Genomic DNA, 26,220 nt, shown 5'->3' with positions numbered 1-26,220 from the left:
CGAATGAATGAGGTTTTATGCTAATCTTTGGGTATCTTCATGCAGCATTATTTTCCTACATCCTTCATCCCCAACCTCACCTCTCACCAAGACTTTGCTGGGATCAGCTGTTGTTCGACGAGACGGTCGTGGTTCGCCTCAGCCCAAACATCTTCATCTTGCTCCCACCTTTGATACTCTTTGCACCGCTGCCACTGAAGGACGGCCCCGAGGAGATTGCTGCTGAAATAGACTCGGGCTTGATGTGCGTCTGCGGGAAGAACCCGGCCTTGCCGTTCTTGGTGATGCCCGACCAGCACCACTGCTCCTGGTTGGTCCCTGGTTATCGCTCTTGTTAGTACACCAGGAAAGAGCGCCAAAACACCAAGTCCCCGAGTGCAGCACTTACAGCTGACGTTTGAAATGACGTCGCCCTTGTCAAAAACCAGCCATCCCGCGCCGGCGTCCTTGGGTGTCCACTTCCACCGCGCCTTGAGCGTGACCCCGTCGTTGTTCATGCCCGGCAGCCTCACCTCTGATTTAGTCGGGGGCTCCAGCTCGATGATCTTGCTCGGAAAGTAACCACGCAGGCCGTCGTGCCACCCCCTGCACCACTTCCCATCGTATTGCTCAGGGAACTCGATCCCAATTATCCGCGCGCCGGCGTAGAACCGCAGGATACTGGACTCGAGATTATCAGGGCCGTATCCCTCGATGTGGGTCTTGCGCGCCACCGCGGTGGGCAGGCGCGCCAACTTTTCCGACTGCTCGTCCGTGACGACGCTGTTCGCGACCGCCGCGGACTCGGGGAAGTGCAGGTCGAAGTCCGCCGCGTCAAAGTGGTCCTTCGCCACCGTCCCGTAGAGCACAGTGACGCCGTTCACCGGCGGCAGCGGCTGCGGGTGGCGGGCCAGGTGCTTGAAGAGCTGGTCCTTGTTGCGGAAAACGGTCGCGTCGCCCTCGCGCGTAGTGCGGCCGTCCTGGGCGCAGAAGACGCAGGCAAAGGGCGTCGAGGTGCTGATGTTGGTCGACATGTGGCTCTTGTAGAGGAAGCGCGAGCGGTAGATGACGCCTTCCGTGATGAAGTTGGCGTTGGCTGTTTTGCAGATGCGAGTGTGTCAGGGAACTGGGGTTTCTTGCGTTGCGTCACGTCCTGATTTGCCTGAGGACTTGGGGGCTAGATCTGCTACTCACCTGCTCTGCGCATGTCGTTTTGTATCCGAGCAGTATCTTGCCTATACTCACAGCTGATGCACTGATTCTCAGACTTCTTGTCCAACTACGCCCGTCCACAAGTCAGCACAAGCTTCAACGTCTTCACCGGCCAGGGAAAGCTCACATAGTCGTAGACTATCTTCGTGCCGGACTCTAAGCCATCGGTCCTGAACGCGAGGGCTCCCCTGCAGAACCCGCCCTGCTGATAGAGACTGCTTTCAGGGCCGATCGAGCAGTTCGCCTTGCGACTATACCAGATGGGCGTGGCTGATCGACTCAAGGACTGGCCCTCGTCCTCGCGGGCAAGCATTAGCCCCGTGTCGAAAGACTGTGGGTCCGGATGCTGGATAGGCAGCGGCTGTTCCTCGTGCTCGGCCAAAGCGTCCATTCGTGAACCGGGCCGAGCTTCGACCTGCTCGCCCCTGGCATCAAGATGGACCATCGAGCTTGACCGGATGTTGTGACGCTGATAGTTTTGATCGAGCGTCGTGAAGTCGTCTCCATTACTGTGTGAGGTGTTCGACGACCGGCGCGCGGTCGTCTCTGGACTCGCCGGTCCGTCAAACACGGAGCTCGCCCGTCTTGAGCTGTCACTGGTATACCTGTTGTTAGGATGGCGGATCTTGGCATGGCCATTTGTCGCCGCCAGCCCAGGGATCGTGTCCTCCGGGATGGAGTCGCGAAACCGCGCCTGTGGGGGTTCGACCGAGTTGGCCTGCTCCGTAACCCACGCCGTCGTGCGTGGAATTGTCCAGGGAGAGCCAACTGGGAGTGGTGGTGGTACTCCTCCTTGCAAATGCTGCTGCTGCTGCGGCGGCGGCGGCGGCGGCGGCGGCGGGCTCTGCGCGCCGCCCTGCACGAGCCGAATCTTGTGCATCTCCTCACCTAGGACTTCGAGATTCGGCGACACGCGGTGTGCAGCCTCGGCGACCTCGAACTGCACTGAGCTGTGATGGTTGGTGCCTGCCCGCGATGAGGCTCTCCTGGCCGACCCCTGAGAGCTGTGAGACATGCGGGTGTCGTTCCTCGTCAGGCCATCGGCCCGGCTGCTTCGCATGCTGGTAACCCCATTAGCACGGACGGCCGGCAGAGGAGGCACGTTATGGTGGTTGTGGAACGAGGCGTGCGTCGCCTCATAGGCCGTTTGCGGGCGTGAGGCAGCAGATTTGGGCGATAGTGGCGGCAGCGGTGGCAGTGGCGGAAAGGTTAGCTGTGTAGGATCTGGCGAAGTGGGCGTGATGGGTGTGGATAGTGGTTGAGGCAGCCCCCTGGGGACTGGTGCGTCAATCTTCATTGTCTTGATTGTTTCGATGGCTGATCTGGCAAACGACCTCGAGGCGCTCTGGAGCTGGGTATATCGCTCGGCCTCGAACGTGTCCAACTCTGTATAGTCGTCAAAATCATACAGCAGGTCCTCCAAGACACGACGGCCCTCGGCGATTGTAGCTGAATCGCGCTGTTAGTGTGTCAAGCTCGTCGAGGGTTCGAATGTGTCACGGGTCTTACAATCATCCCGAATTGCTTCGGTAAAGGCATCGCCGTACTTTTCCAACTGCTGCTCCCATAAGGGCTGGAGCCTACCCAGCGCTCTCTCACCTTCCTTGACCACACTTGCAGCCGCCTTGGCCATGACCTTGGCCTGGTCGGGATCCTCATCGGCAGCATCGCCGGCGTTGGCGATTGCCTCCTTACCACGCTCGACGAGCTCCCGGAAGGGCTGGATGACGAGGTCCTCTGCATCGATGGCCATGGCGTCTAGACCGTGCTTGGTCCGTGGAGAGAACCCCTGCCACGGTCCTATTTTCGGCTCTCGTGGTCAGAGTCCCGGCTGGCGGGGTTCTTTCACGTCGCGAGAAGCTGCAGCAGGCCGCAGGTAGGGCCAGGTGATCGACACTGGTGCGGTGGATGCAGGCAATTGACGGGACGGTCAAAGTGAGAGAGAACGGTTGGAAGACGACTGACTCAGGATTGGATCCAGGCGGGACTGGTGGACGAGCGAAGCGGCTGGCTCAAGGTACTTGTTTAACACAAGCGATTGCGCAGTAGCCAGCAGGGGTTTTCAGCGGGCTTCTCCGTCGAAAAGCAGATGGCCTCGGGTCAACTCCAGCTCCAGATGTGGCCTCGTGAATAACGACGCCGGCAGCCGGAATGAGGAGATCGAATGTTTGTCCCCGGTGCCTTTCAAGGGGTACGACAGCACGTCAAGGACCAGGAGGACACGAGTCTGGGTCTGCAATAGATTAAACGCGGCCGCCACAGCCGGGGGTTTGTCCATTTTGGCTCAAGCACCAGGAGGGAGGCTCAAACGAATCTGACACCGAGCTGCCAGCCGCGGCCACCGAGAGAGGCCGTTGAGCCTGTCAGGACAACATCGGGCAGGCACCAGTCGAGGTTGGCGGACTGTTCCACGGGGGGCAGACCCAGGGGCCTAGGGCAGAGTGGCGTGCTCTTGGGGTGCTTATTGGCCATGTCAAGCATCCGGCATCAGGGGCACTACGCTCCCCGGCCGCAGCCACCACCAATCGGCACGCTTGTTGCACACACGTGGTGGACCTGCTCGACCTTATTTGCACCCCAGAATTCGATCGCAGTCGCTCTCCTGGGCGATCTCGCGCGCGGTGGCCCAGGGCTGGAGGGGAGCCCCCAGGTTCTGCCTCGCTTCGAGCTTTTTTTCGGTCTGGACACTGCTTCAGCTGTGTGACTGGCGTGTTTGATTTTCAATGGTCACTGCAGCCTGCCAATCGCTGCTCCAGGCAACGCATGCACGTCATCAAGCGATGCTGCTCGATGCAACCAAACGTTTCTCGCTGCCAGCGAATGATCTCGTTCGGTCCTGGCGAGCCTTGTACAAATATGTGACAGGGCACTAGCGTAACTATCATCAATGTCGGTTTCGGCTGCGTCCTTCAGGGGAGATCAGAGTTCTGCCCTGGTGGAGATTACACCCGCACACTCGCTTCATAACCCAGCAAGCATTTAGCCTAACCTGGATCTCGGTCATGCAGGTCAAGCCCCTGTTGGAACTCTGAACCCGTCCAGCGTCTGGAAGCGGCATCGTCAAGTGAGTCATATCGAGCGAACCTGGTCCAGGCGTGGGACAAAGACACCCAGGGCGGGGTTGGTATGGTGCCTGACGTTCTCGGCCGAGCTGCGCCGTGGCTGGTAACGGCGCGCATGGCGCAAACGTCGTGGCGTCTCCACCGAATCTGCGCGGAGTATTCAATATCGGTTCGAGATTGACAAGCTCACGTCCAAGGTGCATATGACAGAGCCTCGTCCTCCTCCCCTTCCCCCCGCGCCTTGGCCGGCACAACGGCTGGTGGCGCGAAATCCAAGCGCTCCAAGGCTTCCCGCGCCGTGTGGAAGAACGGGCTGTCCTCGCCCACAGCATCTCGCTCCAGATCCAACGCCTTTTTCCCCATTCTCTGCGCGAGCTCTTTGTCGCCCATGGCCATCGCATGCCGTGCGGCAAGCGAGTACAGCGATGCTGTCTCGCGACCAGCAAGGCCCTCGGCCTCGTACGCCTCGGTCAGTCGGCGCACCATGGCGAGCAGCGTGCTCGGGGCCGAGGCCAGCTCTGTGCTGCCAGGCTGCTGCTGCGAGGACCTGGCAGCGTGGGAGTGGTATTCCCGGAGCAGCTTGTGGTGCTGCGCCCTCCGCGCATCGCTTGCTGTGCGAGCATCACTCGCGGCACAGATGGGACACCCGCATTCGAACCCATAGCCGGCTTTCAGACTGGCCTGCCGCGCCGCCCGGGGCGCCATCTCGTCGTGCAGATACGAAATTGTGATTTCCTCGTCGGCGGGGATGTCCCTCAGGGAATGGATGGTGAAGTGCCCCCAGGTGGCGTTGAAGTTACCCTGGGCGCTGGGGATGCACGAGTGGTTGAGCCGCGCGACTGTCGGGAACAGCGCACGGGTGCCGGCCTCGTCGCCGATTGCAAAGTTGTTGTTGTAGAAGACATTGAGGACGCGGCGGTTGCTGGCCAGGGATGCCTTTTTGCGTGTGAGAATGTTGCTCAGAGTCGGCAGCAGGCTCAGGGCGAGACTCGCTTGCCGTGCCCTGCGGCTGTCGTTGGTCGAGAGCTGCAGCAGCCTGGCGACATTGTCGTTGCTGAGGAGAGACGCCGCCCTGAGGACGTCGGGCTGGCCCCTTGTGATGCTCAGCAGGGGCGGCTCTGCGAGGAGGCGCGTGCCGCGGGGGATGTGTCGCGATGCGAAGACGCCGAGCCCCTTGGCTCCGGCGCGGCGAACATGGAACATTCAAGGACCGTGCGTGCGCATGCTTGGAGGTGCTTCTCGGGCGTGCTACTGCTGTGCGTGCCGCCGGGGTCGAAGGCTTGCTGGGGTGGTGCGGTTTGAGTATAAGAAGGTGCTCGCGTGACTTTGCAGACGGCAAAACCTGGTTACGTCTGGGTTTGGTCAGAGCCCGCTAACACCGTGATGAGAGTTTTGCTGCCAATACTGTTAGCGTCCTTCTCTCCAGCGGCAGCGAGCTTCGTGTGGCTCAGGGGTCTTGCGGAGAAAAGGACCCTGAAAAGTCGCGCTCTGCAAGGGGGCCCGCTTTCCATTCGCAGTGCTTCCATCACCAGCAATACGACATCGTTCACTTTTGTGACAACGCGTTCTCAACCATTGTCATGCCGGCAATTAACGAGGCCTGGCATGGAGTCCAATCTTCGCCGGTGCTAAGCAAGGCCGTGTGTGCAAACGATCATTGAAACCACCATGCAATACCTCGGATGTTTAGAGATACTGCTGGGTTGGACTGAAATCTCTGCTTTGCATCTGACCTCTTCTTGATAGATCATGCATCCCAGTGATCATTGTGTATACTGTCATTTGTTCATCGGCACTCAACATCCTTGAGGCTTGTGCATTTAAAACTCCACTCCAGTGTTTCCTTCTGCAGCTCTTTTCGCTGGGCCATACAACCCTAGGACGCTGCATCACTTGTCCCTCTAGTCGAGATGCACTGGCCTGCAGCTTCCGTCCGACTTTTATCTGGATTGCATCACACGATCCGGATTCTCGCCTCTCTTGTGTCATCCGCGCTCTCCAGGGCCGACACCATCAGGAACGTCACGATGTGCTCCTGGCTCGGGATCGAGGCCAGTCCGACCCGCCTGTAGACCTCTCCCTCTCGATCGACTCGCTCCAGAAGCATAACTATAAGATCAGTGCTTGTTCTTGAGGTCATCAAAGCCATGCCGTAGATCGAGTGCTTCGGTACTCCGTCATCCGTATCCTGCTCCTTGGCGTCGAGCTCGACGGGATTGTAGAAGATGCCATCAGCAGTCACCCATCCTGTCCCCTCCAGCTTGGCTATCGCCAGATGGCGTAGTTTGCCAGTAACCTCGACGTAACCGCCCGTCAGATTTCCCGTCGTCGTCCCGCTGTCCGCGTGATCAAGGTGGACCGCCTCGACCGTGATCAGCGACGTCCAGGGCCTGAACCTGTCTCGCACCATGATAAGGCCATCGACACAGGCCCAGGACCAGCTCGGGGCACGGTACTCGAGCGGCCTGACACCTTTGGAGTTTGGCGACACAGTCCAGGCGAGATCGATGGCGAGGCGCGACCGCCACATGCCAGCGACGTACTCGTCGCCGAATATGCTCTGCAGCTGCTGCGCAATGCCGGACAGAGCAATCAGCTTGTCCCCCGCCACTGTCAGGGCGCTGCTGGTATACGCGCTGACCATGCTCGACCAGATGCTGGCCATGGCCTCTGCGAGGTCAAGATCACTATCGGCGCCAGGCTGGCTCTTCAGCCGGGTCAGGTGCTGCTCCGGGTCCTGCACCTTCAATCCAGCCCCCGGGCCTTGACTCCTGATCGTATCGGGCATCCCCTCTGGATACGTCTCGGCAGCCTCGAGCTCGCCGCATTCCCAGAACAGCTGCTCGTGCCCAAAGTACAGGATGCGGGGGGACAGCATCCGCTCCTGGAACACCCACCCTCGCCGGTTCAGCGGGCACCACGGCACGTTCCTGGACCACCCGTCGGCGTCGGCAAACGTCACTGGGAGGTAGGCCTGCGCCTCGTCCAGGCCCTCCATGCACAGGTTGACGCTGGCCTGGATCGTCCTCGGGTCCCGCGCGCGGAAGAGGCCCTCCGTGCTGTCCCTGGCGTCGGACGCCGAGAGGTTGCAGTACGAGTGCGAGTAGACCTTGTGCATCAGCGCGGCCTCGCGGAACCAGTCCGACAGGTCGTCGCGGTCCTGGATGATGCAGAGCGAATCAATCCAGATGTACGAGATGCCGAGCTTCTTGGCTGCGTGAAGAGCTTCTACAAAGGTCTTGGGGAGCTTTGACAGTGGGATGCGGGTGCGGAACGAGGAGATGTTGTCGTTCAGGAGCTGGATCAGCTGCACCTGACCCCAGCGATGACTGAGGGTCACGTACGGAGTGGTCGGAGCCTCCTCGGCGGTATGGATCAGTCGTGTGGTGTCTCCGTCGCTCGTAAGGTCTCCGATATGAATAAGCCTGGTAGGGAACCAAGCTTCCGTTCCACGGCTGCACAAGTGATGGTGAGAGCGGCAGGTCTCAATCCATGCCTTGGCTTGCTCGAAGCTCTCATCGGAGAATGTTGTCGATGAGGTCACCTCCAGCTTTGAAGGTCGTGGAACACCGGCCCGATCAGGCTGGAGAATGAAGCAAGACATCCCCATGGGCATAAGCTCTCTGCTCAGGTACTCGTCGCTCGGGTATACAGACAAACTCAATGTGAGCTTGTCCCCGCGACGATAGCAGTTGAGGGAGCCCACACAGAACGTATGCGCGGCGTTGGCTTCTCCGCGCTCCTCTGCGAGTCGCGCGGAGTCCCATTGAGAAGCTGGATATTGTTTGCAAAGGTCGTGGCACACTTGGCAACCCTCCTGCGCGGATTTCAGGAAACTGCTAGAGGTCTCATGGTGCGAGAAGGTCAACCAGCCCCCGCGATTTGACCTTATGCCACGACGATGCTCGAGAACATTTACGCAGACCTGACAAAGCATCGTAAAGGGAATGGCGATTTTGAAGGGCAATATTCGATCGATTTGGAGGTCTATGGACGGCGGCCAAGCCCTGCCATTCCAATTTTTCTGCTGACAGGTGGGCTGGCCGCGTGCGGGGACTGCCTGACCGACCCCGTCACATTGTTTGCTTGGCATCTTGTCCCTGAACTCCAACTGCGCCCACTGTTGACCTACGGAAACCAAACGCTGTAGCAGAAATCGACGGCCTTGCATCTCGAACGGATCTGTATACTGTTTGACTTACTGTACGAAGGATATCCTCGAACAGTCTTGAACGGGAAAGGTCGCAAGCCCCGAATTGACCGAATTGGCAATAGGTGTAGAAAAAGCAAGTCGCAAAAGTGACCTTTCGTCACGGCTCATCAGCCTTGGCAGCCTCGTCGGAGACTATGATCCTGGATGGAGATCGGCGTGGGTCTCATCTTTGATCTCGTCGGGCTGATCCATACGGAGTCTGCCGTGATGGCCCCCAGACCGGGCGGTTCATAGTGCTCCCTTGCCGAAATCACGAGCAGGAGCCAACAGCACAATGCCAAGGCACTTATGCATTAAAAAGCAGCTCATTGGACCTGTCCCTGAGACATATTGTCGCGCAAGGGGTCAAGTGGCTTGCTTGAAACAATTTTAATCGGGTTCGGATTCACCAGTCTTGGACACTAGTGGCGCCCGACTTGGCTCAGCCTTCGCCCTGCGAGACGCAGGAATCTTGGCCGGGCACAACACAGGTCCGTCAGCTATAGAGTCCTAGCCGGCGGAAGAATCGACTAGATTGTCAGCCGTCGGCGCAGGTTTGAGGAGAATTGAACTAGTAAAGTGCCAGGGATGGCTGCATGTAGCTCGCCCTGAAGGACTATAAACTCTACCACTCGTCTACCGGAGGGCATGACGCAAGATCCCTCTCCTTTGCGCACTTGCATACTCTGCGGAATCCTGTCAACGGACCCTCGGCGCAGATGTTTTTCAAGTCTACCGCCATTGTGCTGCCGCTGGCTGCCCTGCTGGGTAGCTCAGTAGGCAAGCCCTGCAACAAGCCTACCTCCGTTACCACCACAAGGGAGCAAGGATATCCCACCCTCGACAACGGCTTCCCGACCTACACCACGTCAACCGACCCTACTATCAGCGCATCTTCGTTGATACTCCCAACAGAAACCGAGTCGAGCTCCATGTCGGTCACTTCGAGCAGCACAGTCTCTGACTCCAAGTCTTCATCAATTTCAAGCTCTACTGAGTCAAGCACGACATCAGCTTTGGAGACCACGAGCTCTGTGGAGTCATCTTCGACCACTTCCTCGACCACTTCCTCGACCACTTCCTCTACAACTTCCCTGACCACTTCGTCCTCAGTGGCCATATTCACGCCCACGCCCACGCCGCCAGTCTGCACCCCGGCCGGCGGCCCTTGTTCTCTCGACGAGCCCGGTGCATGCTGCAAGTTCATTTGTGTCGATTTTCCAGGCCAGCCTTTTTGTTTGTGAAGCTCAGAAATTGCAGCAGGCAGAGATGAGCATCACTTTTCGAGAGCAGGCAAGGAGATGCCGCCGTTGTAACATGCGCCGGATGCGAGACTTGATACACGAGAGAGCATCATCAATCCACACACCTTCAACTCCACTGCTGTGCATCCATCGCAGTTTGGATGCCGGCGAAAACTGTGCCCACTGGCTTGTTGCCAAAGCTTCGCCCGTGCTACGGCACTGAACGGCAGAGGAGCTACCAGGATTGTCCTGCGTCGATCAGGGAAAGTCGATTTGCGCGAAGTTCGCCGGCCCGTCCCTCATCGCAGTACAAGATCGACCTACGACGCCAGGACCAGGATCACTATTCTAGCTTGGCCACGTACCTGACAGCTGAGCCGACATGTGCGCCCTCTCATGCGTTACCCTGATCTGGTGCCGGGGGGCTCTATTTGGCGCAGACTGTCAATCACCTGGAGCCTCAGATGCTGTCGGGATTATGAAGTTTTCGCTCTGGCATGACGGTCAACTCGGACCTTGACCGATGCACTTGGTGCTTGGTAGCTCAGTGGTTGGCGCAGCAAGACTAAATAAGCTATATATCTTTGATCTTCCTGGATTCTACCATAATAAGACAGGTATATATTTTAGGCCGACGGATATTTTGCCTTTCAGATATTCTGCTATAACGTATAGCTACCTGCGGATATATACTTTCTAGTATCATCTTTTAGAGTCTTTTTGTGAATATATGTTCTAGCAATTTATTTGATCTTGTTTGCACGGATGTCAGCCTCTTAGCTCGGATCTGGAAGATATTGCAACCGACACGAAGACAAATGTTTTCGAAACGGGTTTAGGCCGAGTCCATGGGCTCCTGATGAAGCGGTGTGGACTACCTATCTTGCTAGCATGTGAGACATATTCCGGTAAAAGCCATTTATTGTTTGCACCAAAACTCCGCACGAGCGGCCTTTTCTAGCCATCGCCGCCCTGCAAAGTGGCTCCGTCTCTCTCAAAGAACAGGATAACAACCGGGAAAGGCGTTCCCAGGGTTATACTTGTTCTTGAGCGCCCTCAACCTCGCAACTCCCTCCTCGCCGTAGATAGCAACAACGTCGCAGTCCTCATTCTTCGTAAAGCTCCAGTAGCAGTGGCCCAGCGCCAGCTTCCGCCTGTCGCGGATCTCGCGATTCAGGGCTTCCGCCCAGTTCTGGATCCGCGCAGTGCCCTCCTCGCTCGTGAATCCCGGATGATCCCGGCACGCCAGCAGGCCCAGGACATAGTGCCGATCGCGCAGGCAGTAGGCGGTCGCCGTGTTGTCGTCGCCGCCGTCGTCGTCGTCGTCGTCGTTGTTGGCGAGCATCTTGCCGTGGGCGTGGTGGATGACGATGTAAGCCCCCTCGGGGGCTGGGGATGCCGCGATGGCGTCGATGAGCTCGTCGGAGAGGCCGCTTACCGACACGCTCTCGAAGTAGAACGATGTGTTGTAGGGTGTCGTTGTGTCCATTACCTCGCAGAAGGCCAAGGTCGTAGCTGTGTTTCAGAAGAGATCGAATCAGTGTTACTTCGCTCTTATCGTTTTCCCCCGGTTCTCGTGGACCTCCTCTCTCGTGTCGTCGTCGATGCATCGTCGCCTGCTTGATACGGGGGGACTCACTTTGCGAAACCGTGTCCGCCACCACCGTGCCCAAAGCGCGGTACTTGGCCAGGTACTCCTGGCCCTCGGCGGCGTTCTGCTCGGTTCCGTCCAGGATCCAGTGGAAGAAGACGACCACTGCCGGCACGGCGGGGCCGAAATCCCTGGTGGAAGCCTCGGCCGCGAGCGCGGACGGGATCCCCTGGTCGTACATGTCCTCGAGCCCGCCCAGGACCTGGCGAGCCTCGGCAAAGGGAAACACGAGGAGGCCCGCGAGCACCCGCGGCTGGGGGTACACCTTGACCCGGAGCTCCAGCACGACGCCAAAGTTGCCGAGGCCGGCCCCGCGCAGGGCCCACAGCAGCTCCGGGTCGTCGTCCGTGTCGACAATCTCGCCCCGCGGGGTGACGACGCGGGCGCCGAGGATCTGGTCCGCCCCGGCGCCGTAGTACGACCCCAGCAGCCCGTACCCGCCGCCGGCCGCCCACCCGGCGTACCCGACGCTGATGCACCACCCGCCCGGCGTGGTGAGCCCGTGCGCCTCGAGGGTCCGCCAGACGTGCCGGATCAGACTGCCCCCGCCAATGACGGCATGCCGCCGCTGCGTGCCGTCGTCCTCCACCACGCGCACCGTGTCGAGTTCGCGCATGTCGATCATCACAGCGTCCGAGCGCGCGTTGCGCATCTGCAAGTCGTGGCCCCCGGCCCGGATCGTCATGGGGACCCCCGCGGACGCGCAGAACTTGACCGCCGTCGCGAGCTCCTGCTCGTCGCGCGGCCGCACCACCGCCAGGGGATGGGCCGTGTTGGTCGAAGCGAGGTTGAAGAGCAGGCGCAGCTCGTGGAACTTGGGGTCCGAGGGATGATAGATGGGGATGCCTGCCGGGAACCCGGACAGGATGTCGGCCTCGGCCCCGGCCCGGGACTCTGGAATGTCGCCGCCCATGGTCACGTACTTTGCGGCTTCTGGGGTTTTGCGCTAAAAGTGAGCTTTTTCTTTCTCTTTCCTTTTCAAAGTAAATTGAGTAGTATCCAAGGCATCACCGAAGGCAGTCAGTCCAGGGGAATGAGTCTGCTCAAGGAGGGCTTTACGATGAGAACGAATTCACCTGGACCCGAGAGACAAGCTATCCATTTATACAGAAAGGCACAGGCAACCAAGAAAAAACAAAAGACATTCCAAGCTTGTTACCTGCTACCGGGCGATGAATCAGCCGCCCTCGAGGACCGTGCCGATTGGCACACCGACCAGAGCCACTGCCCGAGTTCTCACGTCAGGACGGGAAGATTGATAGTTTTTTACTTTCTTACGTATGCCATCATCCGTGGCCCACCCATTTTGGTATTTGTAACTAGGCAAGAATGGACTTATGGTTCCTTCCTCCTGCACGACCAATCAGCAATGGGCTCCCGCCACCCACTGCCTATCGCGCGTGTGACACAGAACTCGAACCCCGAGTTTTCTGGGGGACGGGCACCGTGGGTGAGCAGCGTGCTCACACGATTTCCCCGGCTTGCCAACTCACGGCGGTATGCATTGGTCGAGCATGGTAAGGAAAAGGGCAAAGGGGGGGGGGGGGGGGGCATACGGACACATACACCCAGTCCTTGGCAAATAGCGTTCCTTACTGCGTGCATACGCTTGCTTACCATAGACCATCATAAGAAGTGGCATGATTGCTGGGCTTAGAATGGCTGCTAGTTTGACAATTATGTAGCGATGCATGCGGACCCTTCCCAGAGCATCTCCATAAAACAATCGTCTACCACAGCGCCCGCAGATTCTTGAACCCAAGGAGCATGTGAAACTGCCAAAATGTGATGCCGTTCCCAAAGAAAAAAAAGCGCCGTCGGCCCAGCCACGCCATCGTGACTCCAAACACCAAACAAAGCCGAGCAAGCAGCAAACAATGAACAACACCCTGCCCTCACGGATGCCAAATTACAACTCAGATCCCACCCATGAATCCTGTCCGGCCTATGCCAAGGGTCCCTTCCGTGTCAAACCCACGCAGCGTATCCTGCCAGTTCTGCCAACTAAAGTCCTCGTCCATGTTGACGTCTGGATCCACGCCTTCGACATTTCCGCCCACGGGGCCACTACCCCACTGCTCCGTCCACAGCCAGGATGGGGGATTCTCGCTCAGTAAGGGTGTGAGGGCAGCCTGTGGGTTCATCATGTTGTTATTGCTGCCATTGACACCGCTCGTGGCGCCTGCACCATTTGCCGGTGTTATCGGCCCGCTGTACGATTTGCTACTTGGTGAATTGAATGTTCCAGTCAGGTTGGCTGCATTGCCAATGAAGCCCATCGTGTTCTGTTGTGGCTGCTGCTGCTGTGCAGGCTGCTGTGCAGAGCCTGTCCCGTTCGGATCGTAGGCGCCAGGGGCGAAGATGCCTCCGTAAAAGGCTGCATGGCGCAGCTGATCCATCGTACTCTCGCCCGGAAAAGCGGCGTCGAACAAATTGGATGTTGTAAACGACGGGTCCGTCATGACTTGGTTCAGATATTCTTGTTGCTGTGGGGTCGGCTCGCCTCGTGGTACCACCTGGGCTTGAGAAGAGGCTGCGGATGTTGAGTTGTTGCCGCTCACGGCATTTGCATTTTCAGTCTTGGGGTCGAGCCCCTCGCGGCCGACGAGCTTGCGCCATCTTTCTTGGGCCTGCGCATTGCGCATGGAGGCTGAGAGATGCCGGAAACTGGCAGGTAGCAATCGGTTAGATTCCGCCAGGTCGAGCTGTCGCGCAGCCTCGGGGTCTGCGCGCAGGCGCACTAATTCCTTTTCCCGATGTCGCCGGGCTTTGATCATGAGCTTGCGCATTGGAACCCAGACCGAAGCGTGCACAGAGGCCATGGTGCAGTCGGCTGGCTCCGGATCCATGAATGTGGCACTGAGCGCTTGCCAGCCACGCTCGATCGATGCGGACCACGGGCGGCGAATGACCTGGATCAAGACAAAAGCGACGGCGTGCCACTGGGTGTAGGTTTGGAATAACCACCGCCATTGCCGGCATACTGGTTCCGAGTTGAGCACCTTGGTATATTCCACCAGGTCCACCGCTGCGAGGAAGATCCGGTCCTGCATCTCTTGCGAGAGCACTTCTTCCGACTCGCACGTGGAAAACAAGGGCTGGTACATCATCAGGCGGATCTTGGCCATGATGAGTCGATGTATGGTGGCGGCAGTCCACTGCAGCGGATGGTTCGCCTTGTCCGTAGACTCGCGCAAGTATTTTTCGTCTATCCGCTTGTGGAGAGCCTCGAGCGTCTCCTCGCGTTCGGCAACGGTGCCAAGACTGTCTTGGGCGGCGCCTTCGATGCCGCTGTGTGCGATGTACACTTTTCGTGCGAAGCTGCAGATTTCGAAACGCACCAGGCAAAACGTCGAGTCGGTCGCGCCCACGCGCTCCTCTGGAAAATCGGTCGATTCTGGATCAATGTCCACATCATTGATGTTCAGTGGTAATCGTGTGTCGAAGCTACCTTCCGGGATGCTAAGCTCGGTTCCCTGGTCTTCGGCGCCTCGCAAATCAATGACACACATGGCCCACCATAGTCGGCGGCGCATCTCGACGTCGAAAGGTTTGAGCCCCTTGAGCGTGGTGCCTTCGCGATGCAGACCCATGGAGTGGCCCATCCGGGTGAGGACGGCGGTCAGAGTCCAGGCAAACCTTGTCTCGTCGTGGCGGCGCACGAGGACGAGGAAGAGAGCAAAGGCTTGCGCAACGACAATGTCCGTGGATGTGAGAAAGTTGGCTTTGGCGAGGGCCTGCTCACATGCGAAGCGATACTGGTTGATGAGGCCATCCTTCTCCACACCGAGGGTGGAGACCACCTGCATACCGGGAGATTAACCAGATGCTCGGCACGAGGACAGCAGATGCATGATATGGGCGACGACGGGCAACTCACCTCTGCGGGTTCCATGGAAGTGATGGCGGAGTAGTATATGGAGAAAAGTAGGGCCTCCATGGCAGGCGAAAGGTCGCTCATGTTGTGTCTGAGCGCGCGAATGGTTTTGCTCATCGTGGGTACGTGCAAGATTTTGACCAGAGGATCCACGTTGTCGACGTAGACCTGCCAGATGAAGGGAATCTGTGTTTGTGGCGGGTGGAGGGAGCTCAGGTCGACATCAGACGACCGGTAGCCCAGGACGAAGCTATGGTGGTCGCCCTGCACAGCGTATTCGTGCGTCTCTGGCGAGTCTTCGTTATCTGAGAGGTCCGTGTCTGGATCGCTAAGCTGTTGTGTCTGCGCCTTGAGCTCGTTGATCTGGAGAAGAAAGAAGAAAGAAAGTCAGAATGGTTGCGAATTTGTCAGATATGGCAGACACGCCAAACGCTTACCTCATCGTTGACCTTGGCCCAGAACGCATTGCTGATATATTTAGTCTTGCCCCTGTCGTTGACGACGAGGCGGCCAAAGTCCCTGCGCACGCCAATGGTAGGACTCGACACGCCCGAGTCCAGCGAGCGCCGGCTGGCCTTGACGGTATCTCCAGGATCCGAGTGAGGGGCGCGGCGCTGTGAAGCATCGAGATTCAGGCGGCGGTCGTCGTGGGCGGAGTCGGTGGCGGCAGTTGGGGAGCCGTCGTTGCTGCCCGAGTGCTTTGCGGTCTCGATCTCGACCTGGCCGCTGAGGTCCTCGACGATGCCTTCAAGCTTGCGGAGGCGCTTCATGAGCTCGACCTCGCGCTCGCTGGCCTGTTTTGGTGGCGCATTTGGGTCCTTGGGCCTGGGGCGCCGAGGGGCGCGGCCGGGCGCGGGAAAGACGCACTGGATGTTTGCCTTGCGGCAGTTGCCGCAGGGCATGTGCTTGTCGCAGCGGACCTTGCGCTTGCGGCAGACGACACAGGAGCGCGGATTAAGGGCCTCGGAGGGCGGCAGAGAGGGGTCGAGGGTCATGGGCCCCGTTGGAGTAAAGGTCATGGGCATGGTGGTGCGCGGCGGGCCGGCAGTGGGAGCATAGCTGGTGGGCGGGTTGGCCAACGGAGGCTGAGGATGCGGGTCGAAGAGATCTTGGGGCGTCGAGGTGGACGAGACAGTCGAGAAGTCGTAGGCGCCGCCATTGGGCTGGGGCGAGAGGTTGGAGCCGGAGAAGTCCATGGCTACGAGTGCCGCGGCCGAAGCAGAAGATTGATTAGGCGAGGCAAGGTGGTGAGTAGAGGGGCGCAGCCCACCAGTGGGCGCAGGAAGAAGGTGGTGGGGGGAGTCGAGGCTGGCGAGAGGTTGTTAGTTGGGTGAGGCCTGACGAAGTTGAAGTTGGTGTTGATGGGAGGGTGCGACGCGCAAGCACGCGGCAGAGGGCGGCACCAGAGGCGGGCGGCGAGGTTGCGTCAGAGAGGCATGGAGGAGGAGCAGGATTGGAGTGCGGATGGGGAAAAGACTGGTGTTGGTGGTGGTGGTGGAGAAGGAGTAGCGCTGACGGCAGGAGCTGGCCGGGCCAGATCTGGCTGCGAAGGTTGAGTAAAAGGTGGGGCCCAGCTTAGCAACCAACCGGCCGCACTTGCACCCCTGGAGTCTGGAGGGACAGGGCCTTTTTGAGGCTCTCTCTCTCTACTCTGCAAAAAGCTTCTTTGCGCGCGCAGACTGAGCAGCCAGGCACACTACACTAAACTGATTGACGGCAGGACAGGCAGAACCTGAGGCGAGGCCACAGCAGGGCAAGCCAAAGGGCAACCCGCACATCATCGCCATCATCACCAACGCACAAGATGCGACCTGGCGGGCATCACGAGGCATCCCACTGCCTGCCCTGCCGGCCACGACTCCGGCCGCCCCATCCCCAATCCCGTATCCCGTTCTGCCAGCGACAAAACCTTGCACCAACCACCCCCACTCCCGGCACCGGCACTGCTTCCCTCCCCTCTGGACCCCAGCAACACGGGCCCCGACGTCGGCAGCTCCCGGCGCCTGTCACAAAAAAGCGCATGTCAGCATGAGCAAACGCCCAGGTGACTGACTGACCCTGATTGATTCAATCCAGCCAAGGTGCGGCATTTGCTGCCACGAGCTGGTGTTAACCCCGTGGGAGAGAGCACCGACCGTCCCGGCCTCAACCTGCCTCCTGCCCACGCTACCCAAGCTTGACATCATCGCCCGTCACTCGCGCGACCCCAAGCATGCATGCTGACTCACTCCATGCGCCTCCTGTGCGACGTTCTTGCTTAATCTCGGGCACGCCAGCCGACCACTGGCCAAGTCCCAGGGGCAAACAAGGCAACCTTAAGCACCCGCCCAGACCCTTCGGCCTCAATGGACCACCTTGAGCCTTGGGCATTGTTCTATCCTGCCCTTGGGCTATGGAAGGGAGAGACGCGACAAGACGATCTACCTTGGTGGCTTGCCAGGGATGATGACATCCTTGCCTCTCATCTCTTGGCCTAAAAGTGGGGCCTCCGAGGAAGCCTCCTCGGGCCCGGCCCCGGAGGCCCAGCTGCGGGCGGGTCACGGGACTCGTCCCTCTCCGCCGCAACCGGAAGCCCTTCTTTGGCTAGTGTACGACGTACCTTACCTACAGACAGACAGACGTCAGTTGTCAAGAAGCCAGATGCCACGAGCAGGGGTGCAGCGCCAGTAACCATAAGACAACGAAGCACTGGAAGGGGACATTCCCTCTCTTCTCCTATTATCTCTTCAAACAGTCTCCTCCACGTCAAGGGACTGCTGCAGGGCTCATCCCACCGAGATGTCATCTGGAATTGCAGCCCCCCTCCTCCACCCTGCCGTGCTATTTGAAGTTGCCGGTGTAGTATTTGGGCTGTAACTGTGACTTGTCACTTGCACTGCTTACGGTCGATGTTGGATTCTCCCTAGGTTCCACCTGGTCCTGAGAAGTAAGTGGGAGCTCTATCTAGCAAGTCAGCGGTGCGATTCATACAACCTGCACACAACGCAATCACTGTAGCTCTTAATCATAACAGTGTCAGTCTATGCCCCACAGCTCTGAATCTAAATGCAGAACCAGGCTGGGATGATGTCTTCTGCAACTGTGTCGCGGGGCCAATGTACATGCCACGTGATGTTCATCTCCGTGCCTGTCTTGCACTACTCACGCGCGGCAGGGGATGCGAAGCGTTCATCGCGACATCTCGTGCTAGACGATACACCCAAGGTCTTTCCCACCCCCGGTGTCTAACTTTAGGGTCCCGAGTGCTCGGAGGTGCAAAGGCGGATGGACTCTTCCTTGCGCAGACGGAGCGAGTCTATGCTATCCAGGCTAGTTCTCCAATAAGGCACCTACGTAAGAGGCGCCAGGCCTAGACAATTAGAGCAGCGATCCTCAGTTCAAGGGTGAGAAGGCAAACTCATGCGGTCGAACCGAAAAATGCTAGCCGTCAGCACTATGAAACTGCACCAGCCCCCCCCCCCCCCCCCAAACTCTCCACACCTTGTTCAGATTGCTAGCATATGCGCGCTTCTGTGCTAACCTGGTATCGGGTAAGCAAAAAGAGTCTTACCAGTGTCTGGAGCGCGCATCCCACCGGCGGGTGAATGGCACTGGCGTTGACTTCCTCTTCGCGCCGTCACAGATTACAAAGGCAGTCATGATTGGTGGAAGCGGGGACGGAACTTTCGGTGTTAGTGACCTTCCTACCCAGGTTGGCGGCGCCAGTTTTGGGCCTGGCTGGCTACTAGCCATATCTAGCACAAGGGCTGCATTGTCTGTCGGCTCCCGGGACCGAATAGCACTCTCAATTTGGTGTGGCTTCGCTGCTTCTTGTTCACACGACAATTATGTATGATATTTCTAGGCGTTCCGGCGTATTAGTCGTTGTGTCGGACCGAAACTTGACCAGGGCCTGCTCCACCGCGTTGTCCTGATCACTATTGCTCATCCGTAGACTGAGCTGCTGTCTCACTCGTCACCACCCAGACGTCGCTCATGCTCGCGTACTTGAGGGTCGTGGGATAGCGGTATATACAAGTGACCCCAGCGGCGCAGTCTATGAGCGTAGAGACAAGGGAGTGCGGCCAAACAAGGCTGCAAACATGACTGGAACTGCGCATAGTCACAGCTGGTCTAGGTGGATGCCACTATGTAATGCCATGAGGGCGAATAATGGGAGACGAGGAAGCGAGCTGAAGCTGCGGAATAGCAAGCTGATTGGTGGTGCAGCAGGACATCACGAGTCTTACAAGTTGAGATCAGCCTGTCAAGGCGCCCCAAGATGGATGTGGGCGATTGCAGGGGTCTCTGCTGGATTCCGCACTTGGTTCAAAAAAAGAAATGTAGGTCGCCTTCGATGAATCCCGATTCCCATGCAGTGCGTTTGCACTCTGGCGGTGCTTGGTCTTAGCATTCGTGCCTAGTGTCTGTGGATTGCTATTCTTGTCCGCAATGCTGGGATCGGGGCAGTCTTGCTGTAAATGGGCACATCTCAGATCGCGATCGTGACATGCGGGGCCTCTTGGCTGGACGGAATAGTGCAGTTCTGCCCCTTGGCGAGGCCTCGCATTCGCATTCTGCAGCGCCCAGGACTCACAACTCCAACATCGGCTCGTGATTGGCTCAAGGGAGCAATTGAGCTGCTGCCTGCTCGGCATCACCAAGCTGGCGTAGTCAAACTGTTGTTGCATGCAAGGCATACTTAACCTCGGTCGGTGGCTGTTATTCTGCAGAAGCAGCCGCCTGAATACGAAAAGAGCACCAGATTCCCAGGCGCAACCAGTACGCGATCGACATAATGGCTGGAACGACTACTCTCGTCACCAGCCCTCTCCCCCTCTCGCCTTCTGCCCCAACATCAACTGGCTCTCCCATCGTGGTGCCCACCATGTCTGACGAGTCGTATCGATTCGTCGGTACCTCAGCCTTCTACTTTGTCGTCATCGGCATCCCCGTCATCGCCCTCGTCGTCGTCTGCGTCCTGGCCGGTTGCTGTTGCTGCTGCACCAACCTAAGCTATCGCGCCCTGCGCCAAAGACGTCAACAGCGGAGGCGCGACAAGGCCTATGCCGTCAACACCATCCCCAAGGGTCTCGATACTCAGATCCCGGACAGTACTCACGGGATTCCTCCGCTTGCAGAGTTTGATGCCAACACAACGGCTGTCAGGCCACCGCCAAATCTGTATACTAGACCGGACGGCCACATTCCAGAACTCCACGGCTCGATGGACGATCCTCCGCCCAGGTACGACCTGGCCAATCAACAGCAAGGCATAATCGACGGCGAGCCTCAATTCAAGTACAAGACTTCAGACACCGGGCGAGTTTAATGCGCGTGCATTTCAGGTTAGGGCATAGAAGAGAAGGCGCCACGGAACAGCAAACTTGAAACTGGCGGCAATGGAAAATCTACCATGACTTTGACAAGAATGAGCAATTGGAATTTCTGAACGGCGCCTACACATAAATGCGCAGAATCTGCTCCCTGACGCCGGAAAAGCACCTCTACAAGTTCTCTGCAATGACCTCTATCATATGTAGGTAGAGTTTGACTAGGGAAAGAGCACTGGACGCGCTACGGAACAAAAGTCTGATTGGCCATGTGTCACAGGGACAACAAGGAGACTCTTGCACAGTCTGTCCCCAGCGAGCATTGGCCCGGCTGTCCATGTCGAGAACGTCAGCTTATAAACCCAAACACGGCGTTCAGTTAAGGGGGCCATCAACACTTACCCAGGTCCCGGCACAGCATGCTTCCTTGGTTCCGCTAGCACAACTGGTCCCTGCTTGTTCTATTTTTCCAAGTCAGCTTCAACATCTCGAATAAAACTTTCGTGCTCAGGTAGATATATGACTTACTCGGTGCGCAGACAGCGCCAGTCAACATGTTACCGTCTGGTGGGTAGTATCCACACATCCCGCCCCAGATGGCCGAGTTGGTCTTCCATGGCTCAATGGCGCGGCAGCACAGGTTGACTGGCTTGCCAGCAGGGCATCTGTTGGGCGGCGGGGCAGGCGGTGCAACAGACGTCGATGACGAGGACGAAGAGGTCGATGACAAGGTCGAACTCGGCGTCGTGAACACGGTAGTTGTCCCAGTCGATGTCGAGGTCAAAGTCGTGGTCGGCTCGCCGTTCGGGACCGTGACAGTCAGTGTCCCAGTCGACGTCGAGGTTCCCGTCGTGGTTGGGCCTGTGGCGTCAGGGGCCTTGCTGTACAAGTTCAGCCGGTCCCTACCACCACACAGCTCCGTCCGGTTGCCCTTGCACGGCATGTTGCAGCCACCATCTGCGGCGAGCGCGGCACCATTTCGTATCTCGTCATCGCAGTAGCACTCCCCGCCATACTCGAGCCCATAGTACGTCTTCCCCGCACAAGCCTCGGCGCAGAGCACATTGGTCATCGCGTCCTCGCCTCCGGGGACACTCGCCATGGTCCCTAACGTCCGCTTGCTCACTTGATCCGTGTAGCACCCGACGCTGACGAAGCCGCCCACGCCTGGGTTGACCTGGGGCACGAGGCTTCCCGGTCCCGAGTACACGCTCAGTCGGTTGCCCGCGCCACACGCCTGGGTCGCGTTGCCGCGGCATGGGCTTGTGCAGCCATCGCTATCAGAGACGGCTGTATCGGGGAGCTGCGTGGCGCAATAGCACTCGCCTCCGTACTCGAGGCCCGCGACGGGGAGGCCTTGGCTGGTGCAGAAGGAGATGCAGGTCTCGACGCGCGAGTAGAATTGCGAGGGCTGGTAGGCGCCGCTGAGGACCCGATTGGAGACAGAATCCACGAAGCAACCGGTGTAAGCCCAGCCGGAGGGGAGATTGCTGGTCTCGACGGGCGACGGGCCAGACGAGGAGCGAGCGTCGTTGGCCCGAGGGGCTGGAAGAATACTGGCGAGGGAAAGTGGCGTGTGGCCTGAGAGCAGAGCCAGCGCGATGAGTTTCTGCATTCTGGGCATGCGGATGGTTTTCGACGAGCGATGAGATAGTGTTTTTCCGATAGGGTGCTTGCCCCAATGATTTGATTGTAGTCTGGTGATTGCGAGCGCAGCAAGCTCAGATTTATAGCTGTATTCTGACACTGCAGGGAGTGGTGGTCGCCGTACCCCAAAGGGAGGTCAGTGAAGCGGAGAGCACGCACGGGCGTTGAGCAAACAAACAAGCAAACAAGCAAGTAAGGGTGATGAACTGGCCTGGCTATCGTGCCTCACTGAGACCATGGTATCGTGGTGCCGTGCAACGCAGTTGAGTTTCGTGGAACAAGCCGGTCTTGGGAGCGTACAGGTCAATCCTGTATATCAAGAGGCAGCGGTATAATCGCGCGCCGTGGCCATCATGGCGTATGTCATCTCGTGTAATAAGCTTAGGAGCGGGTTTTGTTGACCGGAATGGGATTGAGCACTGGCGACTTTGCCATATTTGGAGGTCGACTTCTGAGACAAGAGCCTTGTCATACCAATATTGCGTTCTTGCACGCCCTGAATGGGAAAACTTAAGTACACCGGATTAGATCTAAGACACCTTGTTCCTCCTAGCCGCGCGACACGAGTGCCGCCTGCCGCCACACCCAAAGCCCGAGCATCGAGGTTCGCAGAGAGTCTAGACCTCTTTGGAAGTGGCTGGCAGTCGAATCATGGCTTGAGAATCCCTGCGTCTGCATCGCTCTGAGACAATGCCATTCTGCACGAGCCAAATTGCCATGTGTCTCGGACACATTCGGGTCCCGGCGGACCTGACTGTCAATGGCAGATTCCGTGACAGCCACAAGGCGGTGTCCAGATGTCGGCTAAGTCGAGCTTCGTATTTACTCATCTCTGTATAACTAAACATAAGCATTGCAGCTGTTTAGTCTTTTTGTACGTGCCGAGGAACGGCCATGGAGGGAGCCCAGCGGGAGGCTAGCGGTGACGCCGGGCGCCCATAACCCCTTGGACCTTCATTTCGACATTGGAAGAAGCCATCAAACCATGATCATTCTATGGCATTGCTTCACGGGGGCGTACCACTCCGAGGGCCCAGACTCTGGTGGCCAGTAGAGCGTGGTGCTGACTTCCCCTTGAACGAGATGCTTGAGGATCTCTTCGAGCAGCCGCCTGATCACGCAGCATCTCGAACCCACGATCCTGCCTGACGGGGTCCGCTGTCCATGAATGTGCGAACCAGGCTAGTGAGTGACAGGAGCCGGGGTCCGGTGCGCCTCCACGCAGGGGGGCTGCGGGCCGTGATGGGGCAGCGGCGGTGTCAGGGAGACAGTCACGTAACTAGGGTGTCTAGTGTCAAGCCAGCAGGAGTACACGCCGGCCACGGTGGTTAGCCTGCTGTTAAGACGAGTCGCTCTTTTCTGGACGTTAGCGATGTTCTTTGCTCTACTCGTCAATTGCACAGTGCTCTCTATCAGCGTGCTCCGCAACGAAGAACGGAGAAGAAGGCAGACGTCCGCGTGACGTCATGCCCGGCACACTCCCGCCGTGGGGACGGATGATTGACAGCTGAGGAACCGGTTCCGACCCCTGCACCCCGCCGACGTCAGGCCAAACCAATGTTCAGATGCGCGTATGTACATGGTCATTATGCCATCCGTCTGCGTCAATCTGATTTCACGACACTTGCGGTTCCTTTTCCTTCTTCGAGGTCTTCTCCTCTCTCCTCGCCTCTCATCTCTCACCTGACGCCAACGCCAGTGATATCTTGATCCCGGCAACACTCCCAACTGCTCACAATGGTCAACATCAACTTCCCCGGCTTCATCGACGTCGCGGCAGAGAACCGCGACGGGCGCCGCATCCAGGTGCTCGGCGGCAGCATGGCCCGCTCCGTCAACCGCTTCGACCAGAGCTTCCTCTCCAGCGACTTCCCCCGCAGCCCCCCCAAGCTCTACATCACCGCCGAGACGGACGATTTCGACAGCCGCGCCCTGGCCCAGTGGCGCAACGAAGGTTTCGATGTCGAGTATCTGCCCATGGGTAAGGGCGGCTCCGAGTATTCCGCCAAGCTCCACGAGATCAGCCGCAGGGAGCTCGGGCCCTGCGAGAGGTTCGGCATAGTCGGTAAGTACAGATGCACTGGTTTTGGACCCAAGAAACATCGTCACGACTAATCCAGAGCAACCTCGAAACAGCATATGGCGACGCGGCAGCAGCATGCCTGCTGCACTTCCACAACCTCGACAACGACCACGAGCTGCGACTCGGCTGCCTAGTGGCATACTACCCGGGGCAGATCCCGGACCCTGAGTCGCGGTATCCCGGCGGCATCCAAGTCCTCGTGCATTTCGCGGGCGGGGAAGTCGGGGTCGTCAAGAGAGCGCAGCTGGCGGGCATACAGGGCAAGGACCGTGCCCGCGCGCGCCAGATCGACAGCGGCCTGGGCGTGGGTGGCAGGCTCCTGGGCATCAAGTACCCTGCGTATAGCTACGACGCGGAGCCCGGCTTTGCCGAGCACGACCTCAAGGAATATGACCCCGTCAGCGCAGAGCTCGCCTGGACGCGCAGCTTGAGCACCGCCAGGAAAGCCTTCCAGATGGACGCGGATCTCGAGACCGTCGTCGACACGAATATACAGGGTGAGTCGTCTCTGAATGCAAGCTTTAAATTGATAAGAGCATAACGTTGGGCACAGAGACTGACAGCCAGTGCAGCCAAGTTCTTCACCCAGGACGTCAAGCAGACCATGTCGACCTTCACAAATACCACACCGCACGTCACCCACATGCCCACGCTCACGGGCGGCATCGGTGCCAGCGAGCTACAGTCGTTCTACGCTGACTTCTTTGTCAACACCCACCCAGAGACCCTAGAGCTCACTCTGGTCTCCCGGACGATCGGTGTCGACCGTGTCGTGGACGAGCTGCACGTGTCGTTCAAGCACACAGAGGAGATGCCGTGGATTCTGCCCAACGTGCCTCCCACGAACCGCCGTGTCGAGATCATGATTGTCAGCATCGTGGCCTTCAAGGCGGGCAGGCTACAGCACGAGCACGTGTACTGGGACCAGGCCAGTGTTCTGATGCAGGTCGGCTTACTGGACCCCAAGCTGTTGCCCGAGAGGGCCAAGGAGAAGGGTGCGACGTCGATGCCAGTGGTTGGCAAGGAGGCAGCCAGGCGGATGCTCGGCAAGGAGAAAGACTACGAGCAGGGACAGGCTGATAATGAGCTCATTCCGTCATTTTGGGGTGACAGCGAGGATGTGAACAAGGGCAGTCGTGACCAGTCATCAAAGAAGAAGGGCAAGGAGCCAGCAGGCAATGACAAGCAGGATCGGCCAGAGAATGAGGAGGGGAATTCCGATCATGAGCAGGATGGCAGGGCAGAGTCTACTTCAGCACTTCCAGACAGGACAAAGGGCAATGCCGAGGAGGAGGAATCGCCTAGTGACGAGCAGAACTAGAGAATCTGCACCAGAGAATGGTGTCAAAAGGTCCTGCTAAGCCCAATTTACTCTTCAGGTCTCATTTCAGACTATAATCATGCAGGTCTGCCCACTCGGAGCATGCCATTGGTTCGCGTTGCGCCAAAGTGGGACAGAAAGACCGTCCTTCCGCTCGAGTGATCATGAAATCAATAAATAAGTATCCGGAGCCGCATGTACTTGGATAAAATCTGTCGGGACGCTCTCTAAGTCGTAACTTCTGCAGGGCTGGCAAGCAGAACAAAGAGCTAGCCCTAGCACTTCTAGGTACACTCACTGCGCTATATTTAACATCATTCTACCACGAGGTCTATGAAGACCAGAAGTGCTCATGGCTTATCACGATTGACGCCTAGCTCGAAGACAATAATAAACCCCATCTAGGGCATTCTGATACTTGAAGCCTTATAATAACCAGGGCAATCTGATCCTCTGCGGTCTTCCACCTTTAATGCTTAGGACACCGAATACAGAGCATAAAGATGCTTTCCAACGAGGAGGTCCGGAATTCATCTGTCGTCCCAACGTTGTGGCCTCTCTGACTTGCCCGGCACAGCAGTGCACTTCAGAATCTCAGGGAGCCCTTGCATTGATTCCGGACTTCGCCGCATAGTGAAGC

General features: G+C 58.2%; 8 protein-coding genes across 8 annotated transcripts; 2 read left to right on the top strand and 6 right to left on the bottom strand.

Annotated features, from left to right (window-relative positions):
* Positions 1-103: 103 nt before the first annotated feature.
* On the bottom strand, positions 104-2,944 carry B0I36DRAFT_360067 (uncharacterized protein; the record flags this gene model as incomplete). The annotated part of the gene is made up of 5 exons (XM_046158235.1): positions 104-318; positions 389-1,075; positions 1,174-1,258; positions 1,319-2,640; positions 2,701-2,944. The coding sequence occupies 5 exons, from the start codon at positions 2,942-2,944 to the stop codon at positions 104-106; spliced, it is 2,553 nt and encodes an 850-aa protein (XP_046014646.1).
* Positions 2,945-4,439: 1,495 nt separating this feature from the next.
* B0I36DRAFT_360066 (uncharacterized protein) lies at positions 4,440-5,456 on the bottom strand (the record flags this gene model as incomplete). Its single annotated transcript, XM_046158234.1, has 1 exon — positions 4,440-5,456. One exon carries the CDS (start codon positions 5,454-5,456, stop codon positions 4,440-4,442), a length of 1,017 nt encoding a protein of 338 aa, XP_046014645.1.
* Positions 5,457-5,937: 481 nt separating this feature from the next.
* On the bottom strand, positions 5,938-9,565 carry B0I36DRAFT_381464 (heterokaryon incompatibility protein-domain-containing protein; the record flags this gene model as incomplete). Its single annotated transcript, XM_046160861.1, has 3 exons — positions 5,938-7,997; positions 9,154-9,206; positions 9,309-9,565. The coding sequence occupies 3 exons, from the start codon at positions 9,563-9,565 to the stop codon at positions 6,208-6,210; spliced, it is 2,100 nt and encodes a 699-aa protein (XP_046014644.1). The 3' UTR covers positions 5,938-6,207.
* Positions 9,566-10,683: 1,118 nt separating this feature from the next.
* Positions 10,684-12,378, bottom strand: B0I36DRAFT_405006 (uncharacterized protein; the record flags this gene model as incomplete). Its single annotated transcript, XM_046161783.1, has 2 exons — positions 11,329-12,378; positions 10,684-11,204 (listed from the first exon to the last, which is right to left on the bottom strand). Exons 1-2 carry the CDS (start codon positions 12,251-12,253, stop codon positions 10,684-10,686), a joined length of 1,446 nt encoding a protein of 481 aa, XP_046014643.1. The 5' UTR covers positions 12,254-12,378.
* Positions 12,379-12,891: 513 nt separating this feature from the next.
* B0I36DRAFT_428882 (fungal-specific transcription factor domain-containing protein) lies at positions 12,892-16,697 on the bottom strand. Its single transcript, XM_046162472.1, has 3 exons — positions 15,655-16,697; positions 15,221-15,580; positions 12,892-15,143 (listed from the first exon to the last, which is right to left on the bottom strand). Exons 1-3 carry the CDS (start codon positions 16,411-16,413, stop codon positions 13,257-13,259), a joined length of 3,006 nt encoding a protein of 1,001 aa, XP_046014642.1. The 5' UTR covers positions 16,414-16,697; the 3' UTR covers positions 12,892-13,256.
* Positions 16,698-19,794: 3,097 nt separating this feature from the next.
* Positions 19,795-20,954, top strand: B0I36DRAFT_316505 (uncharacterized protein). The gene has a single exon (XM_046153036.1). It carries the CDS (start codon positions 19,995-19,997, stop codon positions 20,526-20,528), a length of 534 nt encoding a protein of 177 aa, XP_046014641.1. The 5' UTR covers positions 19,795-19,994; the 3' UTR covers positions 20,529-20,954.
* B0I36DRAFT_82003 (WSC domain-containing protein) lies at positions 20,717-22,471 on the bottom strand. Its single transcript, XM_046163396.1, has 2 exons — positions 21,058-22,471; positions 20,717-20,990 (listed from the first exon to the last, which is right to left on the bottom strand). The coding sequence occupies exons 1-2, from the start codon at positions 22,151-22,153 to the stop codon at positions 20,905-20,907; spliced, it is 1,182 nt and encodes a 393-aa protein (XP_046014640.1). The 5' UTR covers positions 22,154-22,471; the 3' UTR covers positions 20,717-20,904.
* Positions 22,472-23,913: 1,442 nt separating this feature from the next.
* Positions 23,914-25,580, top strand: B0I36DRAFT_372516 (dienelactone hydrolase; the record flags this gene model as incomplete). The annotated part of the gene is made up of 3 exons (XM_046160126.1): positions 23,914-24,241; positions 24,313-24,756; positions 24,823-25,580. The coding sequence occupies 3 exons, from the start codon at positions 23,914-23,916 to the stop codon at positions 25,578-25,580; spliced, it is 1,530 nt and encodes a 509-aa protein (XP_046014639.1).
* Positions 25,581-26,220: the final 640 nt, after the last annotated feature.

The sequence above is a fragment of the Microdochium trichocladiopsis genome (genome assembly GCF_020744255.1).
Source record: "Microdochium trichocladiopsis strain MPI-CAGE-CH-0230 chromosome Unknown B0I36scaffold_3, whole genome shotgun sequence".
Classification (NCBI taxonomy): Eukaryota; Fungi; Ascomycota; class Sordariomycetes; order Xylariales; family Microdochiaceae; genus Microdochium; species Microdochium trichocladiopsis.
Note: the sequence above shows the minus strand (reverse complement) of the source record. Positions and strands in the feature narration are given on the sequence as shown.

Coding starts and splice junctions, on each gene's coding strand:
- B0I36DRAFT_428882 (XM_046162472.1), bottom strand. CDS start 16,413: ATGGACTTCTCCGGCTCCAACCTCTCGCCCCAGCCCAATGGCGGCGCC. Junction 15,581..15,654: donor GGGCCAAGGTCAACGATGAG/GTAAGCGTTTGG, acceptor TTTCTTCTCCAG/ATCAACGAGCTCAAGGCGCA. Junction 15,144..15,220: donor CTTCCATGGAACCCGCAGAG/GTGAGTTGCCCG, acceptor CCCGGTATGCAG/GTGGTCTCCACCCTCGGTGT.
- B0I36DRAFT_316505 (XM_046153036.1), top strand. CDS start 19,995: ATGGCTGGAACGACTACTCTCGTCACCAGCCCTCTCCCCCTCTCGCCT.
- B0I36DRAFT_82003 (XM_046163396.1), bottom strand. CDS start 22,153: ATGCCCAGAATGCAGAAACTCATCGCGCTGGCTCTGCTCTCAGGCCAC. Junction 20,991..21,057: donor TGGCGCTGTCTGCGCACCGA/GTAAGTCATATA, acceptor TTGGAAAAATAG/AACAAGCAGGGACCAGTTGT.